The sequence below is a fragment of the Syngnathus acus genome, chromosome 6 (genome assembly GCF_901709675.1).
Source record: "Syngnathus acus chromosome 6, fSynAcu1.2, whole genome shotgun sequence".
Classification (NCBI taxonomy): Eukaryota; Metazoa; Chordata; class Actinopteri; order Syngnathiformes; family Syngnathidae; genus Syngnathus; species Syngnathus acus.
In genome coordinates, this window is record NC_051092.1 from 4,540,014 (window position 1) to 4,562,672 (window position 22,659).

Below are 22,659 nucleotides of genomic sequence, written 5' to 3' on the forward strand. Positions count from 1 at the left end.
AAGCTGTAAAGTTTTCAAATGTGAAGTCACCCCGAGGGCACCACGCACATTTGTTCCTATCATCCGTTTAAGGCTGGAATGGAAGTAATATTGGAGAACTTGAGAAACTTGATACGTCCTGAAGACCCATACCATTTGCGTATGGACAGTTTTGAGTCTTCAATTCTTCCAAAAACACTTGTTTGTTGGAATTTGGTAGAAAACAAGTTTACACAGAAAGGCCACAGTTGAGATCATAGAGGCAAAACTGTATGTAAAATAATGTTTATTCTTTAGACAAAAAAAAACAACAAACAAACACAACATAGCGGAAAGTGAATGATATAAAAACAAAGTGTGTAATGTAACATTAACAGCCTTTCAAAGACATGCACTTTCTGTATTTTTTTAAGTTCTGGATGTCTCACTCGTGTAGACTCCTGTTTCATTTTGATAGCATAAACTTTCGTCTTCTATAGCTCAGTTTTGCCAGATGCAACACAGAAGTGCGACTCAGGCTGAGCGTGTCATCGAACCAAAGCGTGGCAGCTGGTAGCGTTTCAACACAGAAACTGTCACAAGTAATTAAAAGCTTGAAACTCGCCTCCTCCCCAACACTGACTTAAGCATTGATACGTTTAGCCATGTATTCAGTGTTGACAGCAAATCAACTCAGGGAGGGGAACTCTCAGAACCAGAACTCCGACACAAAGACGTAAACGTTGATGATGTTCTGACCCGAGTCACCCTGGCCTGTCAGGTTCCGCATAGACAGTTTGAGTATTGTCGTCAACGGGCCGACCAGCGACTTGACCTGCCGGACGACTCCTAGAACAGACAAAAACAAATAAAATGAGAATAGCCACAATGCTTGGAGAACAACGTTTATGGTGTGCAAATAAGTTTGTAATATTATCAATATTACAAAAATAAACCTGTAATGTTACAGAATGAAGTTAGCAAGGAAACTTCGCAACGGTGGAGGTGTTCTTACTAAGTCGGTGGCACCAAGGATTTCCATGGGCCTTCAAAGACGCTGTGTTGTTGTTTGTGTAGGGAAGAAGTTGCTTTGGAAGACTTGTGTAACGCGCATTTCACGCATTTCAAGTGTCGACGAGAAGTGTCGGCTGGGGAAGCCATCTTGATTTATTTTATTGTTGCCTGGAATGGAGTTTGGAGAGCGAGTAAGCGCGGTCGAGACTGACGTGGTTTGGACCATCCGTGCTGAAAATGGAGCTCCCTGGCGAGGAGGAAAAGAGGAGGAAAGGCAACGTGGGTGGTGTTGCGACTGGAGAGTTGGGGGGTTACTATATCAAGAAGAAACTTTGCTGTATGGAGATCAAGTTTAGGGACCGAGCCTTGTTGTGAAGTGTAGAAAAACAATGAGCGACGAGAAAATAAAGTATTCTTGCTTTCTTGAATTAAAATACATACACATCTTTTTTTAAAGAATAACAAAAATATGCCCATGAGTATTGTTAATTCTGTCTACATTGTTTCGACCGATAAAAGTTTGCGCAATTTTCCCATGCATTAAAAATTACATCAGGAAAAAATTCCATTGCCTGACGCAAATATTACATATTACTTTTATTGTATTATAGAAACGTAATGGGCTAGAACAAGTCATCGGGATGAAAATCATCTGAAAAAGTTCACTTGCATATCTAATTAAAAAAAAAAAAGGTTGGCCGGTGTTTTTACGACTTTTCACTTGACACGGGGCTTTGGCATCATCTTGTGGCATCTTAGGGCATTTCACGAAGAGCGCAAAACACCAGTCAGACAGTTTTTTGTTTTTATTTTACCTATAGCTGAGGATAGGTAAAATTAATATTATGTGAGTGGCGCAGCTTGACAGCAGAAGCCATCACACACTATTTCTCCTCTCTCTCCTGTTCCCCTCTCTTCTCTTCCCGAGGGGGCACCATCACTGTGGCCCACCAGGGCAAATGAGTCCCATGTGTGTATGACTGAGGGGAGCGGTCGCAGTCACGCGATACAGCTGTGGAGGCACTCCTCCGGGGATTCATCTTGAACTGGAAGAACGAGGCAAAGCTGGCGGAACTGCTGTCTCTCCCACTCTGTCACTTTTTTTTCGCTCGAGGCTCAGGGGGTTCTGGGGGTACTCAAAAGAATGCAGAAGATTCCTATGATAAGCAGTGTGAGCGGTGTGGATTGAGGCCAATGCCTGCCAGGGTTGCCCCCGTGTTTTTCTGTTTTGGGATGACGTTGCCGTGGTAGCATGAGTGAGATTTTGTTGTTTCCAAAGTGTCAGAACCGTTTATAAAATAAAAGGAAAAAATCCCAACGATGGAGTAAGATATCAAATTTTGATCCAGAAAATCGTTGGCCATATAAGCCGCGCAATGTTATGGTCGGAAAGATTCTGTGTAGAAATCACGCAATTGGGGTTGGGATTGATATCATGTCCCAAGGGGGGATCGGTGTTCAGGTTAGGATTTAGGGGTTAAGGTTAGCAAAAGTGTTGTTCCTATGTGTGAAAGTATGTCTCAGGTTGAGGCTTGGGGTTTGATGGTTTAGGTTTGTGTCAGGGTTTAGTATTAGGGTGAATGAATATACGGCGCCTTAAGGAGTTCCCAATTAACAAGTAAATCACCAAAGACAAAAAGTGGTATACAATTTTCCAGAATTCTTCGGACCAGCCAAAACTGGGATATATGTATTTTGTACTTCTGTGCTGTAGTCAAGTTGTCAAAGTAATGTAAAGCTCAACATAGTGGGCCCTTAGGGATGGATGGATGAGTAGTGAAGTCCTACTACGTGGACAGACGGGAAGGTCAGGCTGTCCAAACACGACCACTCCAAAGAGGAGGCGGGATTTTTTTATTTTTTCATTTTCTGGAAGGGTAAAGGCTGGTGTATGCGGTGCGATATTTTCAGCTCAATTGAACGTGAGTCAGAGTTACAGATCTCTCAAACGGCCCATATGTCACTTTTGGACGGCATTGCTCACTCGGGAGTGACGTCACCCAAACGTAGCCGAGTGGGGGAATCGCTCGCTTCTTTTCTTGGCACTTGTGGGCCGCAGCAGCTGAGATGATAAAACAAGCGCCGTTATGTTTGACCGCAACTTTTGTACCACTGCAAGTGACCTTTGGAAAAGCAAAGACCCTCAAGTGAAGAGCAAAAAATGGACTGATGAGGTGAAAGCTTGACTTCACTCCACGGTTCAAGCCTTATATCATCATCGCCTTTATAAATAAGTCTTCAGAAATATACACAGACTGCAGCAGCACCATCTGATTAGATCTAGTCTAAAAGTTGTGGTGCACATTACGACTTTGCAAAGAACATTCCTAATCACTAGTGAGTAAATCGTGTCCAAATAAAAATAGTTTCATAGAATTATGAGTCAACGTAGTAGAAAATGTCCCCATTTTGAGGAATGGATTAACTCAACATGTAAATCAAATGAGAAAAATGTGCCTGATGAATGACCCCATGCCACGCGGTGAGCGATACGTCTTGTAACTGACTACATTGAATGCAAGTATCTGCTTTGTTATCACTTTATCTTTACGCTGAAGTCAAGGGACCACCCAAGGGAGGACTTGTCTTGTTGTTAAAGGCTGCCTTGTTGGGAGGATAGGGCCCAGTGCTAATCTCCGTTTAGGCAGACAGGTTATTCCTTAAGAGCTTGGCGCTCTCTGGCGGGCCGGCCGGCCGTTTCCTTGTCATGATTCATACCCGAAACGACACGCAGAATGGGTCGAGTTACCGCGCCTTATCTTCGCGGCTGTCCTCGACTCCTCATCAGAGCGACCGCGAGTCTGCGCCGCAATTTCCAGCCGCTCTGAAGTAGTCATGTCTCACACAGGAGGCTCACATTCCACCGGACGCTGCCGACTACCTGCACAGAGACAAACTGTCCGCTTCCCCTTTCATTCACTTCGCCGTCCGTTTTGCCGGCTGCCAGCGCCGCCGCCGCATGGCTAGCCCCGTTTCATCTCCGCGTAGCTTCCGAAACCGCACATGTACATTCCCACTTGCATTGCAAAAATGAAGGGAATTTTACTGTGGCTTGATAAATGTGCAGTGCCATTTTGCCTCAGAAGAGTACAAACGTTGCATTGTCCCTTCCAAGACTTCCTGCATTGAGGAAAAAAAAAAAATTAAAACGAAGCGGTTGAGTAATGATACATACAAGCCCTTCCATTACAAATAATTACTCATGAAGAGGAGTCATTCCAGGAATGACTAACCTCCCCTGTTTGGCTTTGCTTGGGTTCACTCATGATGAAGAGGATGAAAATGGACTCGTCTGGTGCAAATGACCCTCCACACATCTTTGATTGATGGATAAAATCTTGCTGAAAGAATACTTGGCCAGAACCTGAGCGCGACGCTGATCCCCAAAATGTATGAAAGACATTCTGTGTAAGACACTAAACCATCAGACATGACAGCCGGGTGCTTCGGGTTTTCACTTAAGGAACCAATTCTCAGAGGGAAAGAGGTTCAGCGACCGGATCCAGACATGAAGAACGAACACCCAAGGTCTGATTTAGTAAGGTCCCAAATCCCCAAAGTTTCTACACCTGAGCACTATATTTCCACGGTTGATTATTAAATACTGTACTTCTGAGTCAGCATCACCGTCCACCATTATGTGAATCTTGCAGGCAGCGCTCAAATATGTGCTTATACGGTACAATATGTCTAAATACCGCTCTGGGGATTCTATTTTTACTCGGCAATTTGGAGAGACCGGCCCCGACGAGAGGAGGATTAGTGGGAGCTCAGGTGTGTCTGTGTGGTTTACTGCCCTCTCTGTGAGCTACTAAGGCCCCTCACAGAGTTATTGTAGGGGGCCTCCCGGGGAGGTCAAGGGTGGCCAACCACTTACTGTCAATCATCCCATCATCAACTCTGTGCAAACATGCTCCTAATCCACTGTTAGTATGAATAATGCCTTCCTCCACTGTTTGTCTTTCCAAGTATGACGGGCCAGGGATCTTGGCAGTGGGAATGATCTTACAGACCGGAATAGATGAGCGTAGAAACAAGGCAGTAGCGGAGAGAGAGTACAAGCACAAGCTAACAAGTCAAACCTCTGCCAAGGCCAAATGCTTAGCAGAAGCGCAAAGCAAATATGTTTCTTTATATTGCAGAGTTTGGAGGTTGACTGTACTGCAAAACAGCCAACAATAAATTGAGCTGTAAAGGTCCATGAGCCAGCCTTGGGAAATCTACTTTGAGCTGGATCAGCATTGCGTTCACCTGAACGGTTTTTGTGTGGTTGAGTCTTATTCCGCGGTTGTCATGGGTGTTGTTAAGTGTTTCTAAAAGCTGAAGGGCCTTTTGTGTTTGTACAGATGTCAGGGTCATCATCCCAAAGCGACAGCGCAGGGAGAGCCAGTGATGGATGACGGAGAGCTCCGAAAGAGCGCCGCTGCCGCGCCGACATCCAACGCGTGCGCACAGCTGACTTGTTTTAAGCAAGTGAGCAGAACAGAAAATCAAAGCCCCGTTTTATGTTAGCGATGAATCCTGGGAAACCCGAATCAGCTCCTTTGTCCCTTTTTTAGAAACTAAGAAGGATCCAAAAATAACAAATGAAGTAAGCTTGATTTCATGCACTTGTTCATTAGCGGAGCCTCAAAGTCTGCAACGCTCCACCCCCCAACGAGACACTGGAGATACTGGAAACTCAGCTTCCTCAAGCGACACGTCAATGAGTCTCATGCAGTGCTTACGTAACCAACCAAGTGCCAGCTCGCTAAATCAAAGCTACATCCATTCGATCCTTCGTGATGGGCAACTGGTGTCAACATGCTAGAGCTGCATCCAATAAGCGTCCGACGGGGGCCCCGCACAAACAGGCCTTTCATGTGGTCGTCACTTTAAGTGCTCTAATGTTCGGCGAGACACTGAGGCCTCGCTTGGGGGAAACGGAACGATACATCCAACCACATCAAGCTAAGTGCGCAGGATTATTTCTTTTGTGCATCTATTTCTTTTCCCCCTGCAATTTCCCTTGTCTATTGAATCAAAACCTTTCGCGTTGTAGAGATTATCCCATCCCCAAAAGACGATGCCGTTAAGAGAGTTGCAGCTCATAAAAACTAAATGTTATCCAAATTTTAGGAAAAAATACAACTCGGAAGTAATAAAAGCCTTCTTGACCTGATTATAGTCTTGACATTAAATACCCTGTTAAGTGTAATCAGAGATTTATTTTCAAATACTTGTATGTTATACATGTGTGTATGAGTGACTGTGGAGCACTCAGTTGTGGAGATTTTTTTTTTGTGGCAGAGTAATGCACTTGGATCAGTGTGTATCTGTTGAATCACTTCTAATTACTTGACTCATTTCTACCACTGCAACGTACAGTTAGCCAGCTAGCTAGCTATAACTACACTCTACCATGCCACGATTCATTGAACACATCACTGTCGTTATTTCACTTCCTGTGTCTAATGAGCGGTGCGACACACTGACACACCAAGCAAGGTGGTGAGAAGGCCTTTTAGACGGAAACAAGAAACCTGTTAGCATGTGAGCTAGCAGGTGGTTAGCACCTTTTGTAGCGGGTAGAAAAGACTCGCAATGACACAAGTTAATCCGGCACGTGAGTTGCTAAACATTCAACGTCAAGTACGGTGGCCCCAAAGAGTCAGAAAGTATCAAAACTGAACTATTGTAAAAGTTCACCATAACGCCTGTAGGGGGAGCCGTAAAACTAAAAGTCCTATTTCACTGCTGGTAATACAGGACTCTGTCTTGAGTCAGTTAGCGCACATCTGTTTCTTCACAAGTGTACAAGACACATACATAGTTGTGTGCAGCCACAATAGAGCCTGAACCAGTCACATTCTCTCAAGACAGATGTGCATGCTGACAGGCCGTCCCTCCATCCATCCATCAAGGGGAGGAAGACCTTCCGCTACCCGGGGCGTGCAACTGAGCACACAAAGCAAAACAAACAATGTTCCTAGCAATGTGTCATCCTTGGCTTCATAGCAGCGCCGTCCTTAAGAGGCCGCGGCTCGCTTTAACAGATGGCAAAATAAAAGATGAGCGTGGCCTCCAACAACACAACATCCCTAAAGTGCATCTAAAATCAATCTCAAATGTGCAATTCATTATTCCAGTACATTTTTAGATGGTGAAAGGCAAAAGGGCGAGGCGTGAGCTACTTTGCTCCATTTGAACCGCGAGGCTGCGATGCCACATATTTGGTGAAACACAAAAACCGGCCTTTGTCGACTCACTTCCCCAGTCGCTACAAGGACACGTCTCTCATGGCCACGCGACCGTGATGACAGATACACGATGCCGCCACACTGCAGTGACCGTAACAACCTGTGTCACATACACTTAAAGTCACATTTACTTTTGTCCCTTCTCAATTGGCACAAGGGTTGGATTTCAACAAAATACGATGGAAAACATTCCAAAAGTGGTCCAAATTTCAAGCAATCAACTACACCAGCTAAAGGACTAAAGCGTGTTTTGCTTTTTTTGGGGGGCTTTTTTCTGTAATAAATTGGTAACATTGAAATGAAAAGAGCTCAAAATAGAAGAGTCTTCTCAGAAAATATCAATTGGTAGTAAATTATAAACAGTGGATCTTCCTGATTGAATTCCACTTTGGAGATTCGTCTGTAACTGCACAATCCGTTGTGAATAGTTACAACACATGACACTCACCCACATAAAGTCCATTCTCCACCCGCTTGATCACGTCAAATGTGTCGTCCAGGTTGCCCTCCAGGATGGTGAACTTGACATCGTAGCTGCCCAGGCGGTAGGAGCCGTAAGCCGGCACGGTGGTTCTTAGGAAAACGATCTCTGTGGCCACGGAGGGGGAAAAAAACATTTGGGTCTATTACTGAAAGGTCGCAGCAAGGCTCTAAGGGCCTCCAGCTCATCCCCACTTGTAGTTTATGAGCAATGACAAGTTTCCCTCTCATGTTAACACACTCATAAACAGAGTCCACATGCAGGCCAATTGCTGGCTGACGTGCGTGGTATGCCAGTGATTGCACTGGTTCCTTATTTCAAGCCAAGATAACATGTAACGCAAACATGCATGCCGAAGAATTATGGAACAGTGACTTTGTAGCAAGTGCTTCAATGATTGGCGGTCAGGGGAAAAAAATAAATAATATTAGTCATGACAACAGTGACTCAAGCTTCTTGTCGGGTTCAAATTTCAAAATTGCTAAGCTAACAAAAAACATGATTTGTTTGTTTCTTATTGGGGGTTGGTGTTTATTTTAATTTTGAATCTACTCGTGAAAACTAGATGCATGCTGCGCTACAGTTCAGTCACTTTCGGATGCGTCGTTCAATTTATGGCGATCCTTAAACCAACAACGAAAAGTTGGAGCGGTGCGTACCCTCGGGCCTGGTAAACTCTCGGAAGGTGGGCAGAGAGATGAAGGTGTAGGACACGGAGTGCGTGTCATCCAGGATGCAGGCCACGTTGGTAGGCTGGCAGGACTTGACGCACCGTACCGGGTCGGAGCGTTCGAGTCGTGACGATCTGGAGGACAAAACAAATATTGAACCGCACAAATACATCGAAAGTCAAACATTTTGACCAAAATTTGACTGAAATAATCTAAGTTTACATTCTCAACAGGCGTTGACTTATTTTTTTATTCTTCTGGCTGTCAAGAAATCGCTGAATTTTTTTTATCCAACCATGTCAGTTCATATTAGTTTGAAACAAATTACTTCCAATTCTATTTCAGGAGAAATATACTTGAAATACAAATCCCTCCATAATTTGCCGGGATATATTTTGTTTCACAATTCTAATATGGTTACTTGATGCAGCATCACATACGGAATAAAGCGCATTTAAGAGACTCATGCTGCCATCGAGGCACTCAAGCAGGAGATGAATGATGACACTCGCAAAGAATCATCCACGAGAATATTTGGAATCTTGGGGGCATCCCCGGCTTCACAGCCCTCTAATCTCTCTGGGAAGATTTATGGGCCAAGGGAATGTTTCGAAAGCCTCCCAAATTGTGACAGACAACTCCCCGGCCTCTCTCCAAATGTGGCTCTCATCCTATTATTTAAAGGTTTGTTTATTTCACAGCCTAATCTGTGACAGGTCGGATTGGGATAGAGTGCCTCAAAGCTAATGCCACCTGAAGTAGTGCTGGGGATATCTTTGTGGAAAAAAAAAATATTGAAAAATGTTAAAATGGTATTTAATAGTCATTTAAAAAGGTAAAGGTTTTGAATCATATATATGTGTAGACGGTTCTCATATATACTCAAAGAGTCTACCTCGCAAGTGTAAATACGGTGCACTGCTAATGCTAACGCTTAGCGAAGGAAGAAAGCGAGGTCTCGAATACATGACCTTACAATCAAAAACATTTCCACTGCGTATTGGCTTATGAAAGCAACCAAGTTGCTGTGTGAGGTGCAATATCGTGAGTTATGATCCGTGAATGTGCGTTTCTCTTTAGGGGACTTATGGCCCCGTAGGTTTAGGCCGGTTCAGGTTGGGTTGGGCTGGTTTTTCATGGAGAACTTGATGCGAAAGCCCCCGGACAAGACAGCCAGCCACCAGCGGGTAGGGGCTTGTAATTAGCAATTAGCGGCCGGTTCCAAGTTTTGCTACAGCCCGGGCCAAACCCACAAAACATTCTTGCCTTTTACACCAACACGGGTTGAGCTGCAGCGAGACCCGAGCGGGGCTCTCTGGAGAACGCTGTGGAAGCTCTTTTGAGGTGGCGAGATGAATTGATGAGAAGATAATGACCGAGGATGAACCGCCCTTTTACGCATGCACGGTCAAATTCAGGCGAGCGGGCTAATTTCAGGGTCTTTTTAACGACTTTACGTCTGTTTGTCCACATGCGGATGCTAACGTGCTTTTGTATGAGTGTTCCCGATCTTTACGTGGAAAACCCCCCGATACTTGCAGACCAGAAAGAAAAACAAGACTTTCTTGGACGGAACTCCTCTGGTCAAGCCTCAGGCCTTTTTTATTATTTTTGGTAATTATTATTTATAGCTGCTAACTTGATAACGTCCCAACACAAACACGGCAGGGCATCATTCATTTGGAGCGCAGCGATGTTGCTGGACCGCAAATTGTCCAGATCCCAGAGTCCTATAACTCAAAAGTCAAAACGGAAGACATTAAATAAAAATAAAAAATGTCCCGTGCACCACTAGCTTTTTATTTTAGGGATATCCCGTGCCCCTGTTCGGAAACAAGGACGTGATGCGTAACGGCATCTGAATTTACACTTTTTCTAAGCCACATTTACTGTATATGTACAGTGTAAGTCCAGAACTTTCAAACTTCTTTGACTAAATTGTTTTTCAGTCAAAATATGCCTTAAATGGACACATTTCACAAGTAGCTGGTGAACAATTTTTCAAAAAAGAAGCTTCAAACTGTTGTATAGCACTCCCGCTTTAATTTGACTGTGAAGCTAAATGTAAAGATAATTACATGGATTTAATCAAGCAACACAACTTTGTCTTGCAAAAGTCCAATAGCTTTAATGCTAACATACAAAGCAAAATGCTTGCAGGCGGACTCATGAAACTAACATCAACGTCTCGGTAGCTAAGCAACGATTGTTACGGTTGAACACGAACAATACTCTGTGATTTAAAGTTTACATCAATTAATTTCATGTTGAACTTCGGTGACTGTTAAAAATGTGTCATATTTATTATTACCCATCCTCAATTTTAACGAGTGTTAACTTGTGTTTATATGCTTAAATGACAGATAAGAATGTTAAGATTTTGCCATTAAGATTTTAGGATGGCATCTAAAAAGTCAGAAATAATGCAGTCCCGTGTGACTGTTAATATAGCTATATGTATTTTTACTTAATGAATTGTGTCTGTGTGATTTGGCCTGGTTGCTTTGCTGTGTTTAATTTAATCCGACGTCATCACAAAGGAGCGCGTTTTACTTGCCTTATGTCTGTTTTTTTACAAAACTGCTCAGCCAACACATAAAAAAAGAATCAAGTACTATAAATCATCAGACTTTTAACATGGGACCAATGGTCAAAGCACTCCATGTTGTAGACTAAACAGGCCAACTTGCTTTTAGGATTTACCCTAACTTAGTGCGCCACCTAGCTGCTATCTCTGTGCCCTGCCTCCGACATGATACATTCAATACATTCAACTATTTAAGAATTATATAGGCAGCAAAATATACAATTGTAGGCTATTGTTGTGCACATAAATGTTTTAATACTTTTTTGGAAAATGATTGCTTAGTTATGCTATTTTTTCCTTTTAATATTTTCACAATCACCATTCCCTCTAACTTTAAGAAAACTTAGGAATAAAACTAATGGCAAAATCACTTTTGGGCCGAGGGGGATAAGAATTCAACTATATTATCTGTTTATGACTATTTTTACCCTCATATTACTTAAACTATTAGAAATGATTATTTTTCTGCCATAAAATTAAAACTATGATTTTCTTCTTGTAAAATAAGTGTTTTCTCTGCAAACTATGACCATTATTCAATAAAGGCCTTTTGGGGTGGTAATTTACAACTCTATTCTTGTAAAATCAAGACTACTTAAATTGAAGGAAATGACTTCATTCTCTGACAACAGCTTAGTAAAGATAAGACCTCCCGAGCGTGCTGCCCTCTTTATTCGAGGTCCGGATTGTAAACGACGCGGGGCTCGTTCTCAGTGACGAAAACCAACACTTTGGCCAAGTACGTGCTGAGCGTGCCATAGCGACGCAGGCCCAGCTCCACGGAGAGCTCAAAGTCCCGCGGGCCGTTGAAAAGCCTCGCCACGGACAAGACGCCGCCGCCGGCGACTTGCTCGGCCTTGAAGAAACCGCCCTCGTTGCCCGAGGTGACGGTGATGCGGATGTCGTCGCCCGGCACCGTGTGGGAGGGGCCCATGCGGAAGATGTTGGTGAAGACGGGGATGTTGGTAGGGAAGGTGAGATGGTAGTAGGTTATTCTCAGCGGCATGGCCAGGCACTCGACAGACTCATTGCAAAGCAAGCGTTCACATCGACTGTGAAGAGAGAGAAAGAGAGAGAGAGGTGGGGGGCACGAGGAAGGATAGACAGAACAAGCAGAGAGAGAAAAAGAAACAATGTGAATAAAATGTGCCGTGCATGGCATGCAGTGGTGGGCAGCCTAGCACCTGAGAGCGGGTTCAAGGTGAGCTCATGCAGGTTCATGACTGATGACAACAGACTCGTGGTGATTAGATTGCATTGACATTACGGGGAAAAATGTCGAACGGAAATCCATGCTCTGTAGACTTAATAATAAATCATACAAATTGCAAATAAACCATGATTACTTATCTTGTATAATGTTGGCTAAATGCTAAAAATGCTAATCTAGTTATTTTAGAATATTTTGAAGAGACGAATGGTAATAAAAATTGCAAGCAATATCAGTTTTTTTTTTTTTAAGTGGACATTTTGTAATTTAAGTAATGACACAAAGTTGATGCAAAATTTGTCTTCGCGGGCCACGTAAAATGATGTGGCGGGCCGTATCTGGCTCCCGGGCCTTGAGTTTGACACCTATACATGTAATGGTATTTTGTGCACCATCCGCCAACTCACATTAGCCACTCGTAGTCAGGACTCTCAAACATATAAATATGTGGGTAATGTTAAAAATGATCAAGTTAAACTTTAACGGCACAAAATACCCTTTCAGAATGAAAATTCAAACTTTGTGCACTTACGTATCCCCGACCCGGCGGTAGTTGTTGGGACATTCAAAAGACAGGCAACGGAATCCGCCCTGCACGTTGAAGCAACTTTGGTTCTCTACGCATGTGTGTGTCCCTGCCACGCATTCATCAATATCTAGGAGAAAATGATTAAAAATGATTAAAAGCTGGATGGATCGTTACCGTGACCTCTTTTCTCGTGTATGTTTGCTTGAATGACCTTGGCAGCTGCGCCCGTTGGCTGCGAGGGTGTAGCCGCTAACGGGGCAGGAGCAGTGGAAGCTTCCGGGGGTGTTGTGGCAGCGGTACGAGCAGATGTGGCCTCCGGTGGGCAGGGCGCATTCGTCGATGTCTATGTTTCAAGCAAAACATTTGAAATGCCCTGAATACGGCAGGTGTACAAATTTTTACCTTCACACGTCACCCCGTCGGTGTCACTGAGCTGGTAACCACGGCGACAGTAACACTGGTATGAGCCGTACACGTTGGCGCATTCTTGACTGCACGGGTTACTCTCGCACTCGTTTAAATCTACCAAGACAAAAATGCAGACACATGCGGCATCGACAAAGTTGATTATTTAGCATATTTGCAATTTAGCATAGCCATGAAAGTCGCGAGTAAATAAATCGATTTCACGACCATCGCAGTTCCTGCCATCCCTGGACAGCTTGAAGCCAGTGGTGCAGCTGCATTTGTAGGAGCCCGGTGTGTTGTCACACTTGTGTGCGCAGAGGCGTCCGGGGTAGTGCCTGCATTCGTTAAGATCTGCAACAGAACCGCATGGCATGGTGTGACTTTGACTGGCGCGCAACTTGCTTGTCTTCTCTTCCTGCTTACCTTCACAGAGGCGACTTATGCTGTTGAAGTTGTAGCCGCTGTCGCACTGGCAGTGGTAGGAGCCCATTGTGTTGATGCAGCCGTGACCCGAGCACACCGTTTCGGGGCCTTTGCACTCGTCAATGTCTTAAACGTACAAAAGCAAATTGAAGCAGCTAAAAGATTGCTTCGCAAACAAAGCCCAACTCGTCGATTCCAGTCTTAATACGCAGTGACGGTCGTACCGATGCAACGTGTGCCGTCATCGTTGAGGTGGTAGCCCCTCCCGCAGTTGACGGAGTTCCTCTGGCAGGTGTACGAGCCCAATGTGTTGATGCAAACCTGACCCCTTTGGCATGGGGCCGTCTGGCTGACACATTCATTGATATCTGCGACATACACATATGACATTACGGTCACAAACCACCATTCAAGTGACCTATCACCCTCTTAATGTTATTGTTATTATGACATTATTTGTATAATTCAGTAGAACATAACACTCACCAATGCAGTTTCCCAGTGCATCCTGAATAAAACCAGCACCACATTTGACCTTGGGAAGACAACGGAATGAACCCTGGGTGTTTTGGCATTCAAACTCCGGGCCGCAGTTATGGATGCCCGCCTCGCATTCGTTGATATCTGCGGAGATAAATATTTTGTGCAAGCGTCCACGCAACACGGAAAAATAAACCCCGTGCGCACGACGGACCTTTGCAGTTGTTGCTATCGGTCAGTTCGTAGCCGGTTCCGCAGCTGACTTCTCTCTGGCAGCGGAAGGAACCCTCGGTGTTGATGCAGCGCTCGCCCACTCGGCAGTTGCTGGCGCCCAGCAAACACTCGTTAATGTCTGTGTGATTCATAGAGGGAGGAACTTTGAAATGCTGATTAGGTGGTGGAAGAAAAAAAAACAACTAGCGGCATCTTGGCACCTATGTTGAGCTCAGTGGAGGCGCTAAACTAATTAAAATAATAATAATTAACTAAAAATTAAAGTCTAACCCAGACCTTTTGTCCATTTTTTAAAAACAAGCTTCATATATTTAAAAAAAACTTCTTACCCTCACAGGTCTTTCCATCTGGCTTCAGTTTATAGCCTTTGAAGCAGCCGCAGGTATCATTACTCTCACAATTCTGAGCACATTTACCTAAAAAAAATAAAAAATAAAAACAGTCGATGATATTCCATGAGTCCATCCAGTTGTTTAAAAATATTGAAATGATTGTATACTTCACCATTGCACGGATCATTCAAGCCCGGCTTGTTTCCAGTGTCCGTGGTTTCGTCTTTGTTTGGCACTGCGAGAGTTCAAGCATTTTTATTTAGTACCTAGAAGCCCTAGTCAAACACAGATTATGAAAAAAATACTTCCCCAAGCATAAAACTTATTTTTCATTAAAACTCACAAACATTTAAGATGTACAGTGTTTTCATGGGATAATAAAATATACTTAATATACTTAAATCAACTATATCAATAAAAGCATGTACTTTAGCACATTATTGAGATAAACCATTCCCAGACAAGTGTAGCTTCACTTCACGGCAATGACACTTTGCGTCCACTAGAGGGCAGTATAGTGTAATGTTTGATCCATAGCATTTGTAATCTGGATCTGATTCTTTTTAATCCACTTCGGTAATATTTGTACTTCTTTAGTTGACATGCATTTTCTTGTACCCACATTCAGTCTGCACCGTGGGCACCGTCTCATTGTTAGGCACCGCGTCCACGCAGCAGGCACGATACACCAGGCCACACTGGTAGCCTAAAGACAGGCTGTGGTCACATGGGAGTCCCTGTTCCTGGCCCGTCTTGCCCAGGAGGCAGCAGTCGCAACACATCTGACAGTCGCACAAAACAGATACAAGCACGTTCAAGACTAATAGACCTCAAGATACTGGGGGGAAACGAGCATGACGTGACTTGTCGCTGGAGGATGTGCTTGCCAATGCATCTTCGTTAGGACGTTGTGCTGAATGTCATTGTGACCCACATTTATTGTGTCCCACATTTATTGTGTCGTGCCAGACAGACAACAAACCAACAGGAACAGAGACACCAAACTGAGTGTCAGACAGAAAACTGCTATTAAGTCAAGATGAGTTGAGATCATTCTTTCTAGTTGAAGGCTTAATCCATGAGTCATTAGCAATCTGGTCATTAGGGGTGTTTTGTGGATTGCAGAGTCTCAATACCACCGCTATCACATCACCGTTTTACAAAATAGTGTACAAAACCACAATTTAACAATGTGTGGTATGACGGAAAGAGATTGGCATTTTGTGTATTTGGCATCATTTCTAAACCAAGACCCATTATTAACCCTTAATGCCTCTCCAAACAGCTCCAAGCCTCGAAACTACAATTTCTTTTGGAGCTGTTTACGATCATCTATTCACATGACAAGAATATAAAAGCTTTTTATAAGATACATCGTACTAACCAGAGATGCTGATTTAGTCAAGGATAAAAAAACATTTTTGCTTGAGTCTGTAAGCTAGCTCATGCATGCTGCGCTAGAAAGTCAGGACAATCCTCCAGCCAGCAACGCTTGACACTGAATTTTGTTTACTACAGAACAGGCAGATAGAAATGGCATGGTAGATTTTACACAGTCAACAGGAGAGTATCCGAAACATATTTTCAGTTTCACTTTTGACTGTTCCTGAAGTGAAGTCAAGGACCACCAGCCATCCCAAATGCAGGCGGGAAAAAACATTATTGAATGAAATCTAAAAACAGAACCTTCCTCCAGGTGCTGCTATGATTAATTTCCAATTGTATCCACCTCATACAAATGCTTGAAGTCGAGTTTATATGACTGTAAAAAATGTCGAGATTTATTTGAAGCTGACTGAACATGTCACGGGCGATACCCTTTGAAAACCCTAAATGCACAAACCTTGGTGGTCTTGGTCTCACAGGTGTTGGAGAACAAGGAATGGCATGCTCCTTGGTCTTTGGCTACAGTAATGCCGGTGGTGCACATGTTGTCTTCAAGCACTGCGACGCAGCACTGCTCCTGCACGGTCCTGTTAGGATAGAGAACCATCGTCTCAAAACATATCAACGATCAAGACGTCAACAAAATCCTTTCCTGAATCCACCTCTGCATGTCCTTATTCATCACGGCGTTTTCGAAGCATCCGTCTTGTTTTAACAGCGAGCCCGAGCCAAGCACTTCCACATAAACATTGTTTCTTCCTGCAAGTCATTGGACATCCCGGGATGACTAACAGTTTCCAAAAGATTGGAGTCAGTTACATCACTTGAGGCAAAGTGGTGCCATGATTCGGGAAACTTTCCATGGAAATTAATGGAAAGACAATGAGGAAGTTAACGGACGTTTTTGCGATCCCTTCGTGTCACAATCCCATGCGATTGTTCAATCCAGCCCGGTTTGCCAAGTTTCCAGCAGTTTTGGAATACCAAACCAATCCATAAACCAAGTAGAGTTGATCAGGTATGGACATTTCAGGACCGTATTCATCCAATATAAAAGCATTCTGGAAGTGGAGATGCCAGATCAGAGGCAAAGAAGACCGAAGAGGAGATTTATGGATGTGGTGAGGGGCGATAAGCTGGCATTGGAGCAGAAGATGCGAAAGACAGGACGAGCTGGAAGGCTGAACCAAGCGAGAGAATGGTTTTTGACTAGGTGGAAAGATTTTCTCTTCCAACAATATCCATACAAACATTCGTTTGGGGAGATGTAAAGCTAATGACCAAGTGTCTTGTCTACCTCCCTCGCAAACAGATTGTCTCGTCGTGATCAGTGAACTTTGCTTGTGGATCTCTGTGGGCTTTTACAAGAAAAGGAGCTTAACCGCCCACACCAATGCACCTCCACGTGAACAGCCTTTTAAGGGCACAACAGTGTGTCCTCACCCTTTCTTCACCTCCGAGTTCCTGTTACTCCATCCTCCATCCACGCTGGGTTTCACCTCCGAGGTATTTCCTGAGGTTGTAATCACCCCCCACCCCATTCTAGTGCCTCCTCCCCCCTCACAAACCTCTGCCCATTTTTCCCCTCTATAATTAAGACAAATTTTCAGATCACTTAAGGTGGCGTGTTGGCCTCAGGTTACAAGCACACATGTTATTAACTCATCATTGTTCGCTTGCAGGAAGGAATTGATGTGGCTGCACATTTAAGAGAGCAAGTTGATTTTAAAAGCCTGCAGATATATCTTCCGGGATAATAAAAAAATAGATCGTATCGATCAGAAGAAGCAGCGGAGCTCAGGTTTACCTGCACGTCAGGGACTCGGAGATGAGCGGCAGAGTGGAACAGGCTTGGTTATCGTTGGCACGGTTCTGGCCATCTTTGCAGCAGTCTTCTATAGAGATCTGCGGAACTCCTGAACATGGGAACAGATAGACTTTTTGGTATGGATGATCCAATTTTAAGGGCATCAAAGAGCTTACTGAGCACATATGGACAAGAACGATGGAGCTGGACGGTGGTCTCCAAGTGGCCACTTCACAGTTTTGTCTATTGCCATGTGAAGGATGAACAGTGTGCTTCTCATGCACCGGATTTAAACAAAATGAGAGGAATCAAGTGGGCTGTGTTCATGCCCACAACGGCGCACATCTAAAATGTTTAGATCCACCAGAATTTGGGTTTTCGAGCCACTATGGACATCCTGCGGTTCAGTCGACAATCATCCATCGCAATCATTCTCTTGCCGGTGCTTTGCGTAATTGCGTAAGTGTGTCGAGCTGCTCTGCCAAAACTATTCCACATTTTGGCAGAGAGACTTGACATACTCCTTCTGTCTGCTGCTTTAAACACTGACCAGTGCACCAAATTGTTTAACAATAAGACCCCCCCCCCCCCTCAAGAGAGTTACTCTGTAATTCTCAAAAAGACCTGTTGTGAGACTGCTTGCACGTGTTGAAATACCGGGAATAGTGCTTGTGAAAGAGTTCATCTGTCCGGAGACACGTTGATGAGTGCTTTATGATGTCTGGTCACAGATAATAAGTCAGGTCAGGTAGGGAGGACGACAAGTCTCTGGAAGAGCAGCACTCTTGTTGTCGTGGATTTAAAGCTTTGTCCCGAGGGGGGGAGCTGGAGTTTTGTGTGTGCATTCATCAAAATGAGCTCACAGCTTGGAGGAACATTTACTGCTAAAACCTGGAGGAACATTTAGAATGAGCACCATTCAGCAATTCATTAACGAACAATTACTTATACAGGTAAGATGGCCGACTGTCGGAAACAGATGCCCGTACGACCTCAGTACGTGATCCGGATGAATCAGTACGAGTCTTATTCTATACTGTGAGCCCAATTTATACCGTGCACCCCTTAGTGCAAAGATGTCAAACTCATTTTTTGTTGCGGGCCACATCGGAGTTATGGATTCCCACGTGGGGCTATTAATGACTTAAATAGAAATGAATGTGTGTGAATATGATCACATACATACAACAGAATTTTTCAATTTGTTTTGAAATTGGGATTATAGCAAAAAAAATGTTGCAATATCTCATTGTTATTAAAAGGAAAGACAATTTAGAATTTTGGTATTTTAACAAGAAACATTGAGTTGACACTTGTGATTTTAATTTTGCGGGCCACAAAATGATGTGGCGGGCCGAATCTGGCCCCCGGGCCTTGAGTTTGACACCGGTGCCTTAGTGGCAAACATTTCAAAAGATGATGCAAGATGATTAATAAGAGTAATAGTTTGTTGCTCAACTTGCTAGCTACTAGTAGTAGGGTCCATCACAAGCCTCACCTCTGTAGTAACGACGGCCCTTTTTTGACCTCTCACTTTGTCATTCGGTGCTTAACGCGCAGCTTTTACTCGGACAACGCTGACTTTAACGTCCTATAAACGTCGCGCAAAACATTACATTAGCAAGCTGAACAATAAGCTGTAACAAGCCCATAAAAGATCTTGGGATGCACACATTGTCGGGTAGTAAACTTTTTCAATTTGTGCCTGTCAAAAAGAAATGAAATACTGAAATGTTTTGTATTCATCTAATACGTTTTATAATTTCTGCGTGGAAAACCCTGCAGCAGACAAAAAAGGTAGTGTAGTAGTTTTGTAGTCTGCCAAGTGAAATCTATCAAACGGTAATTAAAATGATTTCCATTCGCAGTTGACATCCAAGGAGGAGGGCCGTTCATTATGCCGACTAGAAGAAGAAGAAAAACTAATCCAATTATCTTTCCCACCAGGGGCCACTGTAAGTGTTTTCCAAATTATAGTCATAGTTGGCATTCCAAGACCACCGCTGTCTCGGACGCTTAAACCCCGAAATTGAAAGAACAGAAGTAGCCCCTTTTTTTTTTTTTTTTTTATCAGAACGAGGCAAAGCAGACGCGCTGCTGTCGTAATGTATTGTCGGCTGATTTCCATCTCGGATCAGGCGAGCCATGCGGGGCTGTTCTTTTTTCTTTTGGCAGGGTTGGACTTTGTCTAGACGCCTCATGTAAACAAGACTTAATGAGACCACTGGAGCACCGACATCCAACAGGCAGACATTGTAAGCCGTCCATCCATCTATTAGTGGAGGAACTGCCGATACAATGCCATTTAAAAATGTTGTATCCATCGAAACTCCAATGTTGGAGATGTTCTATCAAGTGTCCAAGGCGTCCATTGTTGCTGCCAGACTACAAATACAATTTTCTGAAAAAATCCTTCTCAAAGTTCAAAATGCTCAAACACAACTTTCCCGAAAGGAGGATTTGGTGCCCCCTAAAGCCACATCTCATCTCACATTTCCCCGACTGTGAAAGTGGCCCCATGTGCTCGTTTGCCAGACGCTTCATTCCTTGATGAGCTACCGTATAAATTACTCACTCATCCCTGTCTAGACCACTGATTAACTTTTTGCAATCATAACACTTTACCCAAAATGCAAATAAATAAAAAGATGTTGACATAATACATGAATAAATGAAGTCAGTGATGTAGATCACATTCAGCATTTTATTACAGATGTAAAAAGATTTATTGACTCAACAATAAAATTTGCACCTGCGTCACACTTTAAAAAAAAAAAAAAAAGGTTCTGGAATCTTCATCACATTTTGATGACGGAAGTTGTTTTGATTTTTGAAAGTTTTTGTTGATAAAATAAAGATGTCTTTAGGATATTGATGCTATAACATGGAGAAAGCATATATGTCCTCATTTTGTAGTTTTAAACATTCTTTCTGTCAGATTTGACAGTCGTAATGGAAAAAAGGCAAATAAAAATATCATTTGAAAATACATGCCTATAAGCCGTTTAGAAAAAGGATGGATTGATGGATGCAAGTTGCTGCCCACCCCTGAAAAATGTTTATCAAAACTCTCATTGCATTGTAAATCCCCCCCCCCCAAAAAGTGAAGCATCAGTTGGAAACTTTGAATGAAACTTACCTTGACCGAGGACGACTCCCAGCAACGAAGTGAGCACAGCAATCCACAGCCCCATGAGGTGAGAAGCAAAAATCCACACAAGAAATATATTCAGGTGGTTTTAAAAAAAAAAAGGCAAAGTTCAAATTGAATCAATAAATGCTTGTGCTTCTTTTACGATGGAAAAAAAAAAGATGCAGGGTGATGCAGAGCAGTCGTGTCTGTCTGCAGGAGTGAGCGTCTACTGAATGACTACATGCAAGCGGGCTGGACCCAAACACCCACTCCACGACTCCACCACTCCTCTCCACCACTCCTCTCCTCTCTTCTTCAACGCCGGGAAACTGCTGCGTAACATTGCATTGCTATGACTGCATGAATGTCGTAATTGAATACCTGCTGTGATATCTTGCAAAGCAACATAACTCAAATGCTAAAGTAGCTCATGATGAATGACTAAAAAGTCAAAAGAAAAAATCAATACACAAATAAGATAGATATCGGAAAATCTACTTAAATCTTCTGCGGTTGGGAGTTAGGGTAAAAACAAAAATGACAGGAACTTTTGCTTCATCCGGGGCGGAGCGCCCCCTACTGCTTTCAGACGTATCTTTTTTGCAAGTTAGAGATACACACTATTTACTAATAATCATCACTAATTCAAGTACATATTTATTCATTGAGAAATTCATTTCTTGTATCATGTCTGCTCACTCATTGGTTGACTAAATTCATCATCGTGTCACCTTTATGTTTACACAGCTTTAGCAAAAATAAACACAAATGCTAACTAGAGCCCGGCAACTTTAATTGGCTAATAGTTGATTTTAATTGTTGATTTTTTGTGTTTTTGCATTAACACAAAAGAATAAGACAAAAGTAATAACATCCAAACGCTGCCACCACAGCCCCCTCGAAAAAAAATATCGGCAAAAATCGTATGGATTTTCTTTGTTCTTCATCCGGGGCGGAGCGCCCCCTACTGCTTTCAGACGTATCTTTTTTGCAAGTTAGAGATACACACTATTTACTAATAATCATCACTAATTCAAGTACATATTTATTTATTGAGAAATTCATTTCTTGTATCATGTCTGCTCACTCATTGGTTGACTAAATTCATCATCGTGTCACCTTTATGTTTACACAGCTTTAGCAAATGACAAAAATAAACACAAATGCTAACTAGAGCCCGGCAAATTTAATTGGCTAATAGTTGATTTTAATTGTTGATTTTTTTTTTTTTTTTTGCATTAACACGACATAAGACAAAAGTAATAACATCCAAACGCAGCCACCACAGCCCCCTCGAAAAAAAATATCGGCAAAAATCTTATGGATTTTCTTTGTTCTGTAAAGTGGTTGCTGATTAAAATAATAAGCAAAATAAAATAAATAGTCACTTAAATCAATGTTATTTTATTGCTGCTGTGCTAGCTCTTGATACTAAACATGCCAGTTTCCACTTTGTTGCAGTGTTGCGTCCCCCTCCCCTTCTTTTTTTCCCTCAACCTTCTCCTAAAAAAATAATCGTGACACAACAGAAGTAGTAGCAAGCCTGACGCTGCTCACTTTTCCTTCTTATTTATTGAAATCTGCAGCTGTAGCAAAGTAAATATGGCACACGTAACAAACTATCAGGCCCAAAAATGGTGAAACGATGCGCACGTGCACTCACACATGCACACCAGGATCTGGCAGCAGGGGGAAAATAGAATTGCTCAGCCACATTTTAAACATTTTGTACCAACTACTGGCCCTCTGCAAATTCAATCAGCCTGC

The 22,659-nt window shown here is 43.1% G+C and overlaps 1 protein-coding gene across 3 annotated transcripts; it reads right to left on the reverse strand.

Moving 5' to 3' along the window:
• Positions 1–315: 315 nt before the first annotated feature.
• Positions 316–21,154, reverse strand: fbln1 (fibulin 1). Of its 3 annotated transcripts, XM_037254592.1 has the most exons (17): positions 20,899–21,152; positions 17,760–17,868; positions 16,410–16,539; positions 15,189–15,348; positions 14,739–14,801; positions 14,564–14,650; positions 14,215–14,352; positions 14,007–14,144; positions 13,745–13,888; positions 13,521–13,646; positions 13,323–13,448; positions 13,092–13,211; positions 12,901–13,032; positions 12,693–12,816; positions 8,352–8,497; positions 7,660–7,800; positions 316–807 (listed from the first exon to the last, which is right to left on the reverse strand). In XM_037254592.1, the coding sequence occupies exons 1-17, from the start codon at positions 20,951–20,953 to the stop codon at positions 668–670; spliced, it is 2,079 nt and encodes a 692-aa protein (XP_037110487.1). In that variant the 5' UTR covers positions 20,954–21,152; the 3' UTR covers positions 316–667. The 3 variants fall into 3 exon arrangements, 2 of the variants coding, with proteins under 2 accessions (XP_037110487.1, XP_037110488.1); XR_005098291.1 differs by lacking the exons at positions 316–807; positions 7,660–7,800; positions 8,352–8,497 and adding exons at positions 10,466–11,293; positions 11,359–12,002 and having other exon boundaries at positions 20,899–21,154; XM_037254593.1 differs by lacking the exons at positions 316–807; positions 7,660–7,800; positions 8,352–8,497 and adding an exon at positions 10,466–12,002 and having other exon boundaries at positions 20,899–21,154.
• Between the last annotated feature and the right edge of the window lie 1,505 nt (positions 21,155–22,659).

What these genes read in the sequence shown, in the direction of transcription:
- fbln1 (XM_037254592.1), bottom strand. Translation starts at nt 20,953, where the DNA reads ATGGGGCTGTGGATTGCTGTGCTCACTTCGTTGCTGGGAGTCGTCCTC. An exon ending in AGATGGAAAGACCTGTGAGG is followed by an intron (nt 14,353 to 14,563) that starts GTAAGAAGTTTT and finishes TGAATCACACAG; the next exon opens with ACATTAACGAGTGTTTGCTG. An exon ending in CATAAGTCGCCTCTGTGAAG is followed by an intron (nt 13,449 to 13,520) that starts GTAAGCAGGAAG and finishes GTTCTGTTGCAG; the next exon opens with ATCTTAACGAATGCAGGCAC.